The 19,519-nt window shown below is 40.0% G+C and overlaps 1 protein-coding gene across 1 annotated transcript; it reads left to right on the forward strand.

Annotated features, from left to right (window-relative positions):
* The first annotated feature begins 1,152 nt into the window (after positions 1-1,152).
* bcas1 (brain enriched myelin associated protein 1) lies at positions 1,153-19,354 on the forward strand. Its single transcript, XM_028582029.1, has 10 exons — positions 1,153-1,191; positions 2,150-2,234; positions 3,282-3,448; positions 7,722-7,877; positions 9,096-9,152; positions 9,494-9,529; positions 10,196-10,411; positions 15,609-15,731; positions 17,526-17,744; positions 18,260-19,354. Exons 1-10 carry the CDS (start codon positions 1,153-1,155, stop codon positions 18,338-18,340), a joined length of 1,179 nt encoding a protein of 392 aa, XP_028437830.1. The 3' UTR covers positions 18,341-19,354.
* Positions 19,355-19,519: the final 165 nt, after the last annotated feature.

The raw sequence follows: 19,519 nt of genomic DNA on the forward strand, positions 1-19,519 counted from the left end.
CTCTCAGACAGGCCCGTTTGTAATGATGCATTGACAAGGCCCCCAAAGACGTGGACGTCTTCAGAGACATTTGATTTCATTACAGAGCTATTTGTATGCCTTGATTAGCTGTGATAATGGAGCCCATAATTGCTCTTTGCAACTCAGGAAAGCTTTTTTTAACCACATAATATCAAAGAAATGCAGTATTTATTGTAAGGCACATGTCAGTTTGATTATTTTTCTCAATTGTCTTATTATGAACAAACACTGAATCTGTTAAAACCCTGATCATATTGACATGCGCACATTAATACAACAGGGTTGTAAGTGCAAACAGTGGTGTGGGACTGGGGGTGGAAATGGGACTAAGTACCCAGGGCTCTAATGTGAGGAGGGCCCAAAACGATGCTAGAATGAATAGCTGCGGATGCGGGGAGGGGCCGATAGAGAATGACTTCCTCCAGGGACCAGAATTTTGTGCTACGCCCCTGAGTGCAAACATATTTATTTCTGTTTTTGCCTCGTGCTAGAGTGCCAGGCCAATATCCTTAATACACATCCTGGAACTTCACAGCTACATTTGTCAACAAAAGTGCGCTGCAGCTCCTTATCAGAGTGTGACTGATTAGAGTGCAACCGCATTATGATCATGTCAGTCTATTTTCAGAGAATTAAGAGAAAGATTACCATGAGCTAATCATGAGCTTTTATTAAAGAGCACCAACACTCTGTTGGGCGGATAGTGGGCTCTTCACAGGAAGAAATCCAATTGATTACTTAAAAACAGTCCCACCCATTTCAAAGCACACACGCACACTGTGTATACACACTGTTAACCGCCTATACACACAGTTTGGTACAGTCGGAGCAGCGAGCGCATCTCTCGGACACGGTGACAGACTATTGCTGTATTTTTTCAGGAGGATATCACTTGCTTGACTTGCAGAGGTTTAACAAGGTAAGCTATTTGAAGGATACTAAAGTTAAGACAACACCAAACTAATGCATGAACAGATGTACAGATTCTATCACATCAAAGAAGTTTTGTCATTATTTGCAATGCATCTTTTTTTGTTTATACAACATAACAAAACCATATTTTTTTTTCTTTTTGTTTCAGTTGAATGTCAGTTGAAAAGCCTGCGTCTGAAGGTCTCGACTAGGCAAAAAATGGGGAACGAAAACTCCAAGAACACGGAGCTGACCGAGGTAACAATTTTATGAAAAGTTAAACACAAAACCTGTTATGCTATATACAGTCATGTGAAGAAATTAGGACACCCATGCTAAAGTTGAGTAAAAAAGAGGAATAAAAAAAATCATCTTTTGGAAATTGAGCTTAATGCCTTGATTAAAAAAATGAGGAAAAATCCAACCTTTAAGGACACCAATTTTCTTTGTGAATGAATAATGTATCGTAAATAAATAAATGTTGTTCCTTAAAATACAGGGGGCATAAGTAAGTACACCCGTATGTTAAATTCCCATAGAGGCAGGCAGATTTTTATTTTTACAGGCCAGTTATTTCATGGATCCAGGATACTATGCATCCTGATAAAGTTCCCTTGACCTTTGGAATTAAAATAGCCCCCCATCATCACATACCCTTCACCATACCCCCACATCATCACATACCCTTCACCATACCTAGAGATTGGCATGGGGTACTTTCCATAAAGTCATCTCTCAATGCAAATCAAACCAGCTATTAGGCTAACTGAAATAAAACCATGCCAATCTCTAGGTATGGTGAAGGGTATGTGATGATGTGTGGGGGGAATTCATTCACAAAGAAAATTGGTGTCCTTAAAGATTGGATTTTTCCTCATTTTTTTAATTAAGGCATTAAGATCAATTTCCAAAAAATGATTTTTTGTATTCCTCTTTTTAGTCAACTTAGCATGGGTGTCCTAATTTTTTCACATGACTGTACCTGCAGTATCTAGAACTTTGCGGCCTCTAAATCAGTGGTACGGCGCACATGGAATAGTAGATGTTAGTTGCTTCTTGGATCAGAGGTTTGATCCCTCTTAAGTATTTTTCAAAATGCTGGATTATTCTCAGGTTCATTTTGAGTCAAAATCTGTGTTTCTGTTGAAATGTACCCCACTGTAAATAATGTTGTAATGCTAACACATACCTATATGTCTTTATTATCTTTTTTTAGAATGGGAATATTCCTGGGAAGCATGGTAATGGATCAGTGAACGGCCTGTCTGCAAACATCACATCTAATGGATTGGAGATTGCTGGTGAGAGAGATTTTTTTTAATTTCTAATACATGATAATGATTTAACTGGGAATATGAAATATAGGCTATGAATGCAGATACAGTGTCACTATGAAGTTCCTTTCTCTAACTTTGGAAAATCTGAGGATGAGAGGAAGATTAGACTTTTTATAAAGATCATTTTTTAGGATTTTTTCCTTTTATCCGAACAGCTGACGGAGAGACGGAGAGAAGGGATGACATGCAATAAATCAAAGACTGAGCCATATTTTTCAGCAGGGGACAGCAAAATTCCCTTTCCCTGTAGCTTATTTTTTACTGTTCTTTATCTCTGTTACATCGTATCTTACTTTGTGGGGAAATACTGAGTCAGTCTCTGACAGATAAAATCAGCTGATCTTTCCATGTTTATGTTGGATTAGTCCTTTTGACTTTTATAAGGCTCTGTAAACACAGTGACTCACAGCTGGACAGTGCATTGAGGCTTTTAATTTAAACTATAGGCGTAGTCTCAGACATTGACAAGGAGCGATTATTCGACCTGTCATGGTGTGGTTTGTGTCTTTGCAGTTACAATAGTGTCGTAGGATTCCCACTGGCACCTAAGTTTGTCTAAGGGCTAATGTTGACTCAGGAGATAAAGATAATGTCACTTTCTAGCACTGACTAGCCCATGTTTACTTCATGGACTATTCCATGACCCTGCATGAGCTAAATGTTACATGCAAAGAGCTTAACATTCAAATCAAGACTGATATCTAATAGTCGTGACAGCTGTAAACGTTTTTGGCAAAGCAAATGCACACAGATAAGTAATTGTTAGATAAGAATAATTATTGCAACACAGACTTCACAATACAGACATCAGAACTTTGACACTATAAAGAACTAATTGTTTGATCTAAATGAAAAAAAAACATGATTAACTAGCAATTACATTTTTTTTTCTTATGCTAGTTTGCTTATTAAAAAGGTTGTCAGTCAGTTTGGTAACTACAGATTCCAGTCATATGTTGCCAACAATTATGTTCACATGTTGACAACAGATTGATTGTTTGTTCTTTTCAGTTAACACTGAGACCATAGTCCAGCAAAATGGCGAGCCTCTCTCTTTAGAACTTGCCACAGAATCAACTCAGCTTGAAATCCTTGAAACCATCATTCATAAGAACGAGGTCAAGAAAGGTAATGAAGATCAAACAGATCTAAGTCTTCCTGCCACAAATCCACAGCAGGTGAGTGCACATTTCTGCATTTGTTTTCAATGTGATATTCCATATTCCTCTCATTGTCAACAAATCCCATTCGTTTTTTTTTTGTGTGTCGCCAAAGCCTCACTGTTGCACTGGGTGACATGTTCCCTCATTATGATGAACATAGGCAATGTAGTTTATTTTGACTCAGTCCTACATACATTGTCCTGCTGCTGGGAATACAACAAATGAAAATAAAGTCCGGCACAAATGCAGTATTTACTCCTGTTTTAGTAGCATTTGCCAAAACATACAGTGCCCGGATCATTTAGAAAAAGAGTTTTAGTTTCATTTTTGAAAATGAAACTTGATAGTTTTAGCCATTTTTGAAGATTTACATCTTTGGGCTAAGTGCTACAAGCAGCAGGGCAAGGAAGTGAGGAAGCATTGAGAGAAGGGACTAATACATTGTTGGTTTTGGTCTTCTCATGGGATTTGTTGACAGTAAGGAGATCATAGAATTATTTCTTATCCTTTAATGTTTTGATCTAATCTATTATGCAATATGCCTGCCAAATTGCATAAAGTTACTTAGATTATTAGTCAGTCAAATAAGACAATTTAAGCAGTACATAAACCATTCCAAAAACAAATAGAAAAAAAGTAAAAGAAATCATTTCAATTTCAAATAATTAGATCACAGAGACTTTTTCTTCTTTGTCTGCTGTCACAGTGTGATCGAGCACATGGTTTGCATATGTGTCCCGGAAACAAAACAAAAAAAAAAGTGTATTTTATCTAAACACGAATGTTGATTTTTACGATAAAGGAGTCGGCCTCAAGTGGAGAGGAAGCTGCCATGGTGACTGTCACTGTGCACCGAGAGGACTTCCAATATCCACAACCGAAAACTGAAATATCAACGCAAACGGACGGAGGAAGTCAAGCAGATATTTCAACGCAAACTGGTGAGGATGATGATGATACAACCACCACAGTGTCATCCTTTGTCATGGATGAGGAGGCTGTTGAAGACACCGCATACGATGAGCCCCGGGACAACCAGACAGCTGGGAACATCAGTGAAGAAATGGTGATGGAGAATGTGTACAGAGCGGAATGGGCAGAAGTTACTGGCGTTGAAAACTACAATCCTGAGGAAAAGATTGTGAATGGCCGTGAGGAAACGGAGCTGGAAATTGCTGCAGAACCAGAATCGATCCCAAAAGAATCAATCATAGAAGATGAAATAGACGCAGAGGAAAATAACATTGAAGAACCTGTGCCATTGGAGGTCTTTTACAGCCTTCCTAAGGTGGTGGCAGATTGTGTTAAGGTGGTTTTCGCCGCTATTTCAGAATCCACTGACTCTTCGGCTGTAAACACCTCAGACCGGAGTGCAGATGAAGTCATTACTGAAGACAATGGGGAAGGAGCTGGAGACATGTCAGCCCATGCAGTGCTGATTAAAACCGCTGATCCTGAGTCTAACGCTGGGACTCCTGAGGCCAGCGGAGCAAATGGCGTTCCTTCCCCAGGCCAAGAGCCAGCGACTACGGCGATGGAAACAATCTCGGAGGTTGTTCGTGAGGAGCCTAACCCCACACCTGTGAACCAAGACGTGCCCGTAGAGGAACTTTCTGTCCCTCTGGTGCCAGTCCGTCTAGTTGCCCATGAAAAAGTCTCTGCCGATGATGCTTTTGCAGTTGAGGATATACAGGGAATACGTGAACAAGGAAAACTCGACGATGAGCGGGAGTGTGATAGATGTCCTGAGGAAGAAATGATCACCGTGGAGGCTCCTCCCGATTACTTTATCGTCATCGAGGAACTTCCTGAAGATACTGAATCGATGCCAGAAGTTGTGATTTCAGATGAGAACGCAGAGGTCGGGCTAGACGCGATAACTTACGTGGGACAAGACACATTTGAAGAAGCAGAACTAAGTCCTTTCTTTGTCAAAGACGACGCCGAGCTGACGCTGGAGGCAGCGATCGACGCCCTCTCTCTAGAATTTGAATCCATCGCCATCACTCCTCCGGAGCCTGCAGTGGATGACGGCATCCCCCTGGAAGAAGACGTGATCACTGCAAGGACTTTTGTGCCCCTTTTTGGAGAACTCGTTACCGAAAACATAGTTGAGGAAGCTGCAAACGTGCCGCCAACGGATGCCGCAGAAGAGTCAGAGCCTTGCGTTTCAGTCTAAGAGGAACTCGTAGAGGAGAACGTCGACCCAGCTGACGTGCCAACTGATTCCACCCACGCCGTCTCTGTGGAGCCCGAATTAAAAAACAACGTTCTGGTCGTCCTCCTTGAGACAATTGAAGATGAAGTTACAGACGAGATACCGCTTGAAACATTTAATTCCGGTGCTGTTTCAGCTGCCATTGAGGAGAACTGTGAAGATGCAACTTCAGATGAGCCTGTGTCAGAGTGTGTTAAGGCTGTTCTCGGGACCATCGTTGAAGAAATCAGCTGTTAGTTTGCAGTCTGCTTGTATATCAGTTGTTGAAGGATCAGCATATAGGCTTGGTGGTTTAAAGCTATCTCCAGTCGGTTACAGTATCACTGTTACTATTCATGTGGCTCCAAAAGAAGAGCAGCAGTGAAATGTTGAAGGAATTGTCCGAACTTTTGTTTCGAAAAAACACATGTGTTTAATAGCATGTGATAATAAGTGCAACGGGATTGTAAAATGATTTGTGTTTTATAATAATGTAAAGTGCCTGGTTTTATATATCAGTGGTGGAAGAAGTATTCAGATCCTTTACTTAAGTAAAAGTACCAATACTACACTGTAGACATAATCTGTTACAAGTAAAAGTCCTGCATTGAAAATGTTACTTAAAGTGCTCATATTATGCTCATTTTCAGGTTCATAGTTGTATTTAGTGGTTATATCAGAATAGGTTTACATGGTTTAATTTTCAGAAAACACCATATTTTTGTTGTACTGCACATTGCTGCAGCTCCTCTTTTCACCTTTGTTGAGCTCTCTGTTTTAGCTACAGAGTGAGACATCTCACTTCTGTTCCATCTTTGTTGGGAGTCGCACATGCGCAGTAGCTAGGTAAGGACTACTAGCCAGTCAGAAGCAGAGTATGAGGGCGTGCCACGTTAGCAGCTAGGCGAGCATTATAACGTGTTTTACAAAGTGACCACGTTGGTCTCTGAAGTAAAGGCTGGACTACAATAGAGCTGTTTGGAGCAGTTAGTGAACAGTGTTTTCTGTTGTAGATGGTAAGTCCCTTTGGGGGGGACTTTGGGCTTTTTCACTTTGTAAACCTATAACATGCACAGAAAAAGATATATAACACAATAAAGGAAAGGGAAAAAGACAAAAAGCATAATATTAGCACTTTAAGTGAAAGTATAGTATCATCAGGGAAATGTACTTAAAGTATTAAAAATAAAAGTATTCAATGCAGAAAAAAGTGGAAAGGATCGAAACGGTTGTGCGTTTAATGGTCTAATTATTTCAGCTGGACTTGCAGGCTGTTATATTGTTGGGCAGTTTATATATAATATAATATATTTATATGTGTTTTGTGTGCAAAAATCTTAATGTGTAAAGTAACTAGTAACTAAAGCTGTCAGATGAATGTAGTGGAGTAAGAAGTACACTATTTCTCTCTGAAATGTAGCGGAGTAGAAGTAGAAAGTGGAATGAAAAAGAAAAGACCCAAGTAAAGTACAAGTACCTCAACATTTGTTCCATAAGTACAGTACTTGAGTATAGGTACTTAGGTACATTCCACCAATGTTATATATCATCAACACAAAGCTCACATTGTGAAGTGCCGAAACATTTTACAATAAAAACAAAAAACATCTTCATTTATGATTTTTATCCATTATTTATTTGTATTCTTTTGGTCGTGTCTTTAGTGACAATTGATACCTGCTTTCAGAAAAGAAAGAGAAGTAGTGACTTAGTTTAAAAAAAAAAAAGGAATATGACATTTGAATCGGAATGAAAACTGAAGTGAACAGATGAACTAAAAATGATCTTAAAATCAGATTTGGTCAATTCTGTATTTTAAAGATGCCCACCATCAACACACAGAAAGGTATTTGAGTTGCCTGGCATTTCTCAGAGCATAACTCTCGCACATTGTTGAATATCAATGAGTGAGGGGTGGGACACACACACATTAATAAAAGGCTGATTGTTGACAATGCCCCGAGTAGGCAGAGGCATGGTTGGAATTGTGCTCCCATCTCAATGCTGCGATTAAGACACTCACTGCTTGCATTATCAGCTGCGGCGCTCTAACATCATTCTCAAAGGCTAATTCTTTGTCATGGTGTATAGGAGGCAGCTAACCTAAAGCGAGCGTCAGAATCGTTAACGGTGCCAGAGAGTGTGACTCTAGACTCGGGTCCCGAGAAAGAAAAAGCTCCTGAAAGTGACAACGGAGAGGACAGTAAGCCAGAAGAGAATCCAGTTATGAACTTCTTCAAAACACTAGTAAGTGACATGATTTGTGTGGCTTACACTAGATATTTCTAATTGCTTGTCAAATTAGACTGTATGGGAAAATAGAAATTTTCAAAACTGCTGTAATCAAAAGTGAAAAAACAAATCCACCCTTGTTATCTCTGACTTCAGTTGAAGGCTAACAGCTGCTCAGACAACAAAAATTCAGTTAATGTGGTTTTGTTTTTATTGTTTTAAAGCCTCACTAAAGTCAATATGTTTGGCAATTCGTCGGATAATGTAGGGATCATTGATAATAGATTCAAGAGTGAGAAAATGTTTAAATTTATATTTACTTTAGTCTATGTTGAGGTGTTTGCGAAACGTTTTATGGCAGTAAAGGTATCCATTTGCAAAGAAACTCCAGCACACTGTCTAACTTGCAAAGATACATTTATATACTTTTATTTTATAATTTTATTTATTTCCTTGGCCTGATGAAGGTCTAGTACCGAAATGTTGCCAGCTAATACATTTAATTTTGCAAGGAAGACAGTGTGCCGGAGTTTCTTTGCCCTACTTTTGACCTACTCGTCCCCCTCCTACACACCTGTCTCACGTTACAGATGTGCAGAAGTATTTTTCTGTTCCGAGTAAAGGTATCTATCACAAAATCTGCCATGATGACAGTGCCTGATGGAAAACCTACAACAAGCAGCTATTGTATTTCCTCTTCAGCGTGCTGTCTTTTGGATTCATGCCGTTTTAAAGAGTTACCATTGCCCTAGCCCCATGCTAATCAAGTCTCTGAACATGCGGGAATGTGGTGGCCTATTGTTCAGCCCATAGTGTGAGCTCACAAGGGAGGCCTGTGCGGTTGGAAGTTGAGATTTCTGAAGATAGAGCGAGGGCAGGCCTACGCCATCTCCGGAGCACAATGGCTATCACGATGACAGCGCATGTACTGTATGTGCTCTGTCCGGGCCCCTCAGTGTTCCTCACTTATCTTATCATAAAGGCCTATGTCAGCTTTCATGAAAGGCTTCTGTTTTATCTAAATGATTATTTTTCTGTTCCTGTTACATCAACTATATACGCTGACTCTGTTTTACGCTGCAGCTTCATTGCCAGGCAGCTATAGGAAATAACACAATGCGCACATTTAACATTTAGAGGGTACGCATTTTGTTTTTCTTCTTATTTTCTTTTTGTCCGGCATGAATAAAAGCCATTGAAGACAGTTGCTTTTTTTTCCCCCTTTTTGCGCAGGTGACTCCCAAAATAACCAAAAAGGAAACAGCTACTCCTGGTGCCACAAAAGACCAGGTGAACAGAGGTTTATAAAGCATTACATCAACTATAAAACATGTTAAATGATGAATTGATCATGACGGTACTATCGTCAGAATGGTAGTAATTCTTTCATTATCCATTTTTCATCATTATGCTTATTTTGGTTTACAAAGTGCTACCAGTGGACTCAGTACTGTAAGGGTTTATTTTTTGACTAGTTGAATATATAGTGATTATTCTGTCTATATCTATTTTAGTTTCATTTCTGTTTCTGCTTGGATTTACCATCTACCTGATTCCAAAAAAGAACTTGTTTTGTTTGCTTCAGTTTCACTTCATTTCTCTAACTGCTTCCTTTTTCTGTTGCCAAATAGTCCCAGATGGAGAACCAACCAGCAGTAACCACTACTGTGAGCACATTGCCCATTAAGTTTTTTCATTTGTTTTTATTTTAAAGAATATATTTATTGGACATATAATTATAATAGAAATGCGATTTTATTTGTTAATGTTGCATTGTACACTCATTCAATTTTTAATAGTTTATTTTAGACGAAAGTTGCTAAGCTTAAAGAAGCCGTAGGCAGGATTGCGAAGATCCAGGACTTAGCCAAAGAATTTGAACATCGACAACTTCTCAGTCCCTCCCTCCTTTCTGCTAAAGCCCAAAACTGTCTCCTAAGCCCCTCCCCCCACAAGGGAGAATGAATGCGTGTGCATGAGCAGTGATTGACACGCAGTTAGACACCCCCCTCTGGCCCTGATTGGTGCATCTGAACAGGGAGCGGTGGATTTTTGCAAATCACACTACAGGCTGTAGGTGGTGCCAGAGGAGCCGGATTAGTTTTTTTTATTACCTGCTTCATGTAGTTCTATTGGAACATAGGGTCAGTTTCAGCAAATATGACTGAAAGTTAGTTTTATAAGTCTTACCTACTGCACCTGTAATTGATCACTGCTGAGCATTAATCTTATCATACATCGCATACAATTGTGTATCTTCAGATATATTTGCTGTTAAAGGTGACTATTAGTGGACAGTTTCCTTTCCAAACCAAACGTTCTCTCTCGAATAGGTTGCACAAGTATCTGAGCCACCCGCAGCACCCAAAGGAATGTCTTACCCACCACCACCTCCTCCAGAGCCACCGAGAATGGAAATCAAGGGAGAACCAGTTGCCAAACCTGTCAAACCCACACCCAAAGAAGAACCCAAAGCTGCTGCAAAGGAAGCCGAGTCCCCAAAAGGAAAATCAGCCAGAGTTGCTCTGAGCAAATTCTTCCGTCCAAAGGTAAATAAACAGCAAACTGGAGATTGCAAGAGTAGATCATTACTTTAAGGGATGGTTATTTTTTTCAGTGAGTGCAATGTTCCACAGTGAAATCCCATTATAACGTAGTGTGAAATATGTGAATTTGAGGTACTGCTAGGTGTCAAGGCATCCAAAGGCAAGGGTGCTTCAGCAAGTGGAGCCAAAGCCCCGGCCAAGGCCAAGACTGCAGCAGTGGTACAGTAGCGTATCGTATTCTCAAACTGACTACAGCTCATCCTGTTACTAACTGAACAAGAGCTGGTTTGTCTGGAGGTGGCAGAAACTGAACAGTATGCGGTTTCCAAATTGGAAACACGCAGCAATTGTGTAATTTATCCGGCTTTGAACCCCATCCAGGAGAATCAGGTTTTGTTGTTCTCAAAAAACTAAAACGTGACTCGCTCCCAGTGCGTCAAAAGAACGACGCTTGTTCAGGTGCCTTTTGGCGTTTGTTAATGACGCAATAAGTCTCCTTTAGCGTCTCAGTCAGACGCAGGGGCACTTTCAATTTATTCCAATGTAATTCCATCCACGGCGATATTTGACACGCTGGGTATCACTTTGGGGTCATTTTTTGACGCGCTTGGCCATGATCGATTAGCTTCACTTTTTGACGCTCTTGATCGCGACCGTTTTGGCGTCCTTTTTCAACGTGCAGCGTAAAACCACTCTTTCATCTAGAGAAAGATCGTGGGTGTGGTTAAGAAATTTACGTTTAAGTGACATGCGATACAAGAACAAGACAGATAGGATTAAGTTGTTTAGGATTATGTTTTGGGCTAATTATTTATTTGATCTTATTAGATGGTGCATATATAGACAGGAAAGGGGGGAGAAAGACAGAGAAGGGATGGGCCACAGGTTGGATTCAAACCTGGGCTTGCCAAGGACTCAGCCCACATGGGGCGCACACTCTACCGGGTGAGCTAGACGTCGCCCCAAAGTCCTGTGTTGTTTGACCTATCCACCACCCCAACCAATCTACTTACGTGGAATTTCCGTCTTCCATTCTACTCGCTATTGTTTTTTTTTCGTCAGTATCTGACGCTGACAGACACGGACCAAGCATCTGTATTTGACGAGTTGGGAATGAGAACGGGTTGGTCAGGAAGGCATGTAGGCCTAATAATAGCAACAGCATGACTTATAGGTTTCCCTGGGGAAAAAAGCCTCATGTTAGCACCAATGTTTCTACCACAGTCCATATTTCCATCATATTCCCAACATTTAAGTTACATTAGTGTTTCATTTAATAAAAAATATATATTTGGCTTCCTTGCCATAGAGTTATATGAGAAGACCAATACCACTTTTATGTCTGTGCGCTAAGTATGAAGCCAGAGCCAGGAGACAATTAGCTTAGTTTAGCATAAAGACATGGGAGGAAATGGGAGGAAAACTGCTAGCTTGGCTCTGTCCAAAATTCTAAAAATACTGTACCAGCACCTCTACAGCTCACTACCAAACGCATTGTTCGTTTGTTTAAACTGTGCTGTACTCATCTTGACTCCTGAAAGTCGATGCGACCAGCCGCGAGAACTTGACATTTTTGCACTTCCGTTTTTGTGGAAATTAAACAAACGAGACACAGTGAGCTTTACAGGCCCGCGTAAATATATTTGTGAACATTGGAGAGAGACAGGCTAGCCGTTCCCCCCTGCTTCCAGTTGAATGCTAAGCTAAGCTAACCGCCTTCTGACTTCAGCTCCACTCTAAGCTCACTGACATGAGAGTGGTATTAATCTTCTCATCTAACTCTCGCCAAGAAAGCACATACATGTTTCCCAAAATGTCAAACTATCCCTTTAACCTGTTCATATGAGTCAGCATCCATTGCCGTGCTAACATATTAAGCATTTCATAATTAAAACTTTCCCTCTTCTTTTGAGGACATCTCCTGTCTGTCTCGATGGCTTTTACTAACAATAAGAATTCCTTCACTGTCCTGCAGACAATCAGAGATGCACCAGCACAGCCGGCAGTAGAAGTCCAGGTAAACTAGAGAGCATGCCCAATCTTCTCAGCTGTATTGTTCTCAATAGTCTTTCAACAAACGAGCACAGACGGTCTTACTTTGTATCATCTTTTAAGGATTACAGCAGGGGCGGAGCCAGATGTTGTAAATGTTCAGGGGTCAGCCCAAACCTAGGGAGGGTCCGGGGTCGTGCTCCATTTAGGGCAGCTATGTGCACTATTTTTCAAGCCATGTGATAATAGAATGCCTACTAATCTGTACATCATACTAGGAAAACATGATAGTTGCCAAGGAAAGAAATCATCCTGTATAGCCTACACCCTATTTCATATCAAGTTGTAATTCTCCAACTCTCTTTATCATTCTGAAACCAGAACACAACACATTTGGATGACTCATTTTCACTTCAGCCACCTAAGAAAGAGGCAAAAATTGTCTGATGTTAGTATTAAGTTACATAGCGTAGGTAGGGTGGGAATTTGGCGTAAACAGCAAAAACTAATCTTAAACAGTTCACAGAATAGAAGGTAATATTTCCCCAGTAATAGAACACTTGCTCTATTGATTTGCCAGTCAGAGAGACTGAGGGGAAATTATTTTAAAACTCCAAAAGATTCGGGGCTTTTGAGAAAACATCGGGGCTGGAGCCCCAGAAACCACCCCCCCTTTGCTCCGCCCCTGGATTACAGCTGCACTCATAACAGACATGATGCAGTAAATTAAATCACTTTTACATCATAATTTGCATCTCTTCCGATTAAAAAAGGTAGTTTTGTTCTGCAGGAGACACCAGTGGTGCCACAGCCAGTTGTCGCTGTAGAAGTCCAGGTAAATCAAAGGAGAGTTCTCAATCTTTTTTAGGGAGTGGAACAAGCGTCTGATCCCCCGATTACATCACATCACTATCTTCTAAACTGCATGTTGTTTTCCACACATGTTCTGACTAATTTGCATCTGCTCAGAGTGAAAATAATGTTGGACCCCATGAGACAGCAGAGGAGGTGGCACAGCCAGTTGTAGAAGAGCAGGTAAATCAGCAGGAAGTGCTCGGGAATATTAATTTTTAATTTTCCTCACTCTGCAGGCACCTCTGACATGATGTTGTATCAGATGTACCAAATATTATGTTGAACCAAAAATAATCTTTCATTCATTAAAGTTTACACAAATTGGCATTGGCAGGTTGATATTTTTTCATGTTTTGATTTATTTATTATTTATTTATTTATTTATTCATTGGTTAAAGGATGTTATCAAATTGTATCACCAATTTTTGCATGTGAAAATATTTCCATCATGACAGATGAGTCAGTTCAAGATTTGTGGCATTTCATACAGCATCTCAAATGATGGGAAAACAAATAATGTTTCCTTCCCTGCAGGTGGTTGAGGAGGTACCACAGCCAGTGGTAGAAGCTGAGGTAAATTCAAGGAGTTCAACATTTTGGGAATTACGCTTTTCTTGATTTCTTGCCAAGATTTAGCATTGCCAGCTGTACGATTATTATGGTACCTGTATGATAATTTAGTTCTCAGTGTATTTATTTGTTTAATTAGCTTAGCTTATGGCCTTAAACTGTTTTTATGCAAAATAACAGGCTTCTAGTCGTACTATCTTATTATTTAATTTTGTATAAGTAGGCTGTTACAAACATTGTCAGACTGATGGACTCATGGACACATACCCCCTACGTCAGCTTGCCTTAAAAATGAAAAACGATTAGGGTAGACTTGTAGGCGTTTTTTTTGTAAAATTACACATTTACGCATATTTGTTCTTGTGGTTATGTGTAGCCTAGCGAATGCTAGTTTAAGTTTAAGTGCAGCTGAAGTTGTCAGCGGAGTCCAAGAAGAGTTTCCCTAAGGGGAAAATAAAGTATAAATAAATTGAATTTATTGGATTGAACATTTCCCATCATGCAAAGCTGCTTGCGTTAGAGTTAGATGAGAAGATCACTCTCATCTCTGTCTGTTAATGGTGCGTTCCATTTGTACTCGAAAGTCAGATTTTCCGAGGTCACAGTCGGAAGCACGCCCTCTGAACTCGGATTTCCGAGCTGGGAAGTCAGACAACCTCTGAGTACCCCGGGTTCAAAATTCAACATTTGTCACATTTTTGTTTTTCATTTGGAGGCCACAGTTCTGAGACAAAAGGGTTTTAAAGGGGATAACAGAACCTCCGGGCGCTCCCCATGCATCAACAGCATTGAAAGCTGTAGTAACATACAGTTATTAGCACTTCTGTCTCTTTTGTGTCTCACTAAATCATCAGTCGTACACACAGTCCTGTCCAACTTCTATCTGTGGACATGTTGTTACGTTTGTATGCACACAAAAAAACAGCGTAATGCGTTGTTATCCACTGGTATTGCTAACAATGGCTAACCTGGCTAGAGCTAACCCGCAATGAAATCCGACCATGAATCCGACTTGTTAAATCGAACGCATCAACTCGGGTGTGACTTCATTCCCAGCTCCGGCTTCCAAGTTCCGAGGTAAATGGAACGCACTATGGCAAAAGCTAGCAGCCGCTTAGCTTAGCTTAGCATAAAGGCTGGAAACGGGTAAACAGTTAGCCTGGCTCTGTCCAAGGGTAACAAAACCTGCCCGTTAGCACCTCTAAAGCTCACTAATTAACACGTTATATTTGATAAAAAACACAATTTTTAGTTTTTACATTCCACTTTTACTTACTAAATAAATATCACATACAAACAGTAAGGTTTCATGACCTTTGGACAGAGCCAGGCTAATTGTTTCCCCCTAGTAACATTATTTATGCTAAGCTAAGCTAACTATTTCCTGCATCATAGGTATGACAATCTTCTCATCTCTTGGCATGAAAGCAAATAAGCGTATTTACCTATGTGTCCAACTATTCCTTTAAAGGAGAATTCTTCAGTGGAAACATACCTTTTCCTATTTTCTTGTCCTTTTTTTCTTACAGACAATAACGTACTTTACTTTTGTGCATGATGTTGTGGGCTCTTTCATTCTTACAGGGATGTTTTTTTTTATCAGATGTCTCTACTTCCTTTTCTGCTCTGATCCTGCCCGGATATTTCTCCCTTTTACCTCTTCTTTCACTTTATAGGTGGCAGCTCCTTCCCTCACTCTGTCTGCTTCAGTCATGGCCATGCCTTTAATTTGTAAATATACTCATCATGATATGTATTTTCTCCTCTGCCGTTTCGATAATAGAAGGTGGATCCCTCAAAAGCCAGCACCCTGGAGGCTGCGGCAAAGCCAGAACCGCCACCGCCTGTCCAGGAAGCAAAGAAAACCGCCTCAAAATCATCCTTCTTTTCTCTCTTCAAGCCTAAAGTAAGGACCTATTCACTTAAGCCTTTATGGCTTTTTTTTTTCAATATCTGAATTGTGCTGGAAATGCTAAACAGAAAGTAACAAATGAATGTGAATTTGAGGTACTGTTAGACAACATGACCACAAAAGTCCAGGCAGCCTCCACAAGTGGAGTTCGTCTCCTCAGGAGAACAACTGGAGTGGTAAATACTCTTACCTCTGGAGAATAGACACATTATTAACCGGAGTCATTTCATCAATTACATCTGCTCTAAAAGAACTGTTTTTGGCACAATTGGTTTTTTTTTTCTCCATTTGTTAATATATTTGAAGATCATAACAACACATATCGGTGCTTCTACTATCACTCATAATGTTGCAGTCGCTCAGACGCCACTGTATCCTAACAGCTGGTATACATCTTAATGTCACTTCAAATGTCACATCTGAAGCCATCTCAAAGTCCATTAATGAGTGGAGCACATCAGACATTGTTACATGTAATGATACAGAAGCAGACACGTACACACATAGACATCAAAGGGGCACCTGCCCTTTTTCTTCCTCAAGAAAAAGGGCAGGTGCCCTTTTTCTTCCTCAAGAGAAAGTGCCATTTTTCTGGGGAGCTTATTTTTATATATATTATAAATAAATATAATATATATATATATATATATATATATATATATATTTTTCTGTTGGCGCACAGCTTCCCTGTAAAAAAATAAAAATAAAAAATAAAAAGGTATTTATTGAATAAAAAAAAAATAACGTCGGGAGATTAGACTTTGTTGAGTTCTGGTTTGAATAAATTTGAAATGTTGGATACCACACGCCAAGGCACCATCACTCTGGACATACCAACGACTGTATGTACAACTATCACTAAGTAAATATTAATTATCTAATAATTGCCATAACAATGTGATTTAATGTTAATTAAGTCACCTCTTGTGGGGCTCAATAATGCAAGTCTCATAAAATATACTAAACTATCAATTTGGAGTTATGATTAATTCATTAAAATGAATAACTAGAACGTTACCATATCAATAACTAGCAGAAGTTGAAGGATTTTGGAGTTCTTGTCGCAGAAAAGGTTGGCAACATTCACTTTTGTACAAAACGACATAGACAGCAGCTATATCCCAAAGTGTTTATTCACCAACAGTACTGACAGATCACAACAGTAAGGAAGTCAGAGTTCTGTTAATATTTTTCCCTTCTTTTTTTTTAAATGAAAAGTTATGAGCTCCTGCCCAGACTGATCTCATGAAGTGCGCCGTTAATGGCGCGTTATCAAGACGCATACTCGCTTTGTAGCGTGTTTATCAACACCGTTTGGCCTCCATTGACTTACATTACCCTGCGATTGCGTGTGAATGTACGCCGTAGCGAGTAGTATGAAAGGGCGAAAATCCGTAAAACACAGGACTTTCACCCAGGAGAGGGGGGATCGTGGCCCGCGTGTTGCGTTTCCTTCGTTTCCTAACCTCAACCGTCGCCTTCTTCTTTTCCTAAACCCGACCTGTCCGCTGTATACGGTGCTCAAAATGCGTACAGATAACACGCCACTTGGCGTGTATGTTTACGTCCACTGTATACAGCGTAGACATACACGTGTATAGCTCAAAATGCGTACAGATAACACGCCACTTGGCTTAAGAAAGTGGGTGTGTATGTTTACGCGAAGTCGTGATGTCAAGTTGCCCGCCCCCCAAATCCCTGTGCACGTCCCTGTACAGAAGGCTGCTCTCAGACTGGAACTGTTCAGTTATTTTTTTTATTATTATTGTGCGTCTGCAACCCTTTCAGGCTGCTGATCCCCAGAAGGCGAGCCCTGCCCCAGCTGCTGCTGCAGCAGCAGCAGAGACAGTAAAAGCCAAAGAGGAACCCAAAGCAGCCGCCAAGTCATCAGAGGCGGTCGGAGACAACAAACCAGCTTCGGTGGCCTCCCAAGCCGGAGATGATGGAGCCAATGTGCCCAGGAAACTGGAGAAGAGGAACTCAATCCATCTGTTCTTTAAACATCTGGTAACGAGAGCGCCCCTTTCCCGCTTGACGTTGCTGACTCTTTATTCAGGTGTTAATGTGAATGGCCCTGCGCATTGCAATATGTTGCAGCTCCATCTCCACTAGATGGCAGCAGCAGCTCATAAAGGTTTGGGCCGGACCCAATTTCACAGTGCAGTGCACAGCATGTGACTTGTTTTGCACTGGCTTGGTTTTAATAATTCAGTGTTAATAAATTTGACTTGAATCAGAGGACACATATTCCATGCAGTGTTGCAAGCACTGCAGTTAAATGATAATTATTAAAGTTAGAAAATAAGAAGGTACAATAAAAAAAATTAAATAATAATAATAAAAATGCAAAGACCTCATGTTAAAGTAGCATCAAAAACAAGGCTTCTAGGAGACTTCAATCAAATGAAAATACATATGTAATGGGTTAGATATGAGTTCAGATTTGGCATAGAGGATGACATGGCTCTTTCAATAAAAGAATGAATGAACATTGACAAATTTTTTTCCCCTTTACATTTCAGGGTCAGAAACGTAACTCGACAGATGCCGGGGTCCAGACAGAGCCGGTCCCTGTTGCTCCAGCAGCTGAGAAGGCCAAATGAAACCAAAGCCAACAATACAGTTTCCCTGTACAAACTCCCCCTCTCTCTTTCTTGCTCTTACTCAATCTGTATCTCTCACTCTGTCTCATCTCCCTTTCAACTCTTATTGAATTACTTTAACTCCTTTTTTTTTTTTTTTTTGTTACTGTTCAGAAGTTACAATATGGAAGGAAAAGTGACACCTAGGGTAAGAGCATGTTGTTGAAAGACAAAGAGTGGGCAGGTAGTTGAACATGTGGCAATTTGAAATGGTCCAAGGCGAGGTTATTGAGATATATATATATATATTTATATATTTTTTGGACATTTAAATGTCTTGACACGTATAGCAATGTGAGTGTGAAACCTTTTCTACAGACATTCAATGTGACTTCTCTCTGTTCTTGCGACCTAACACACTGGGCTTATGCAACAGATGGTACCATGCTTTGCTTTTAGCAATTACTTTGTCAAAAGGGTTCTATTTTTACAGTTCACACCAGAAAAATATCACGCAGTTGTGGCTATGCAGAGGTTAATATGAAATGAGATTGAAATAAGTACTTAAATCTATATGACATTAAAATGAAAAGCTCCTAACAGAGCTGATGAGAGGAGCATTTTCGTATAACAAATTGCACTTACAGATTTTGTAACTCCATGAAAGCTATATGTAGACTAAAGCGCACACGTATCCTAACAGTCATGCATTGGGCCATATGGGAAAATCACAATCTTTACTGTTCTGTGGGGAACTGATTGTTAAGTGTAACAAATTCATCTGAGGTGGCAAAATGGTGTTGCTGTGCCACTGTGTCCTTGTGGTATGTTTTTGCAGTCGTCATAAATCCCAGTTGATTAGCTTTTCATTTAACTGTAGCACTTTGTATCATGGAATTTAATGGAAGTCTTATGGTGTTTGTCATTCGTGTTTGGCATGTGTGCAATTAATATCATGCTTATGTTTGCCTAAATGTATGTACGCGTGCATGTGTAATTTCAGCTATCTCAAAGACAATAAATATGTTCACAGTTTGTTTGATCTTCTTTAAGACTAAGTCGGTGTTGTAAAAACTGCAAAAAAATATGTGGTTCAGCAAGTTTGGCTAAAATCACAAAGGGCATTCTTCCAAATCATTTTAATGCACCCAAGTTAAATCACTAAACTTGGGGCCTAATTGGGCGTGACACACCAGTTAC

This window comes from Perca flavescens, chromosome 7, assembly GCF_004354835.1.
Source record: "Perca flavescens isolate YP-PL-M2 chromosome 7, PFLA_1.0, whole genome shotgun sequence".
NCBI classification, from domain to species: Eukaryota; Metazoa; Chordata; class Actinopteri; order Perciformes; family Percidae; genus Perca; species Perca flavescens.

What these genes read in the sequence shown, in the direction of transcription:
- bcas1 (XM_028582029.1), top strand. Translation starts at nt 1,153, where the DNA reads ATGGGGAACGAAAACTCCAAGAACACGGAGCTGACCGAG. An exon ending in AGAACACGGAGCTGACCGAG is followed by an intron (nt 1,192 to 2,149) that starts GTAACAATTTTA and finishes ATCTTTTTTTAG; the next exon opens with AATGGGAATATTCCTGGGAA. An exon ending in GCAAATTCTTCCGTCCAAAG is followed by an intron (nt 10,412 to 15,608) that starts GTAAATAAACAG and finishes TTTCGATAATAG; the next exon opens with AAGGTGGATCCCTCAAAAGC.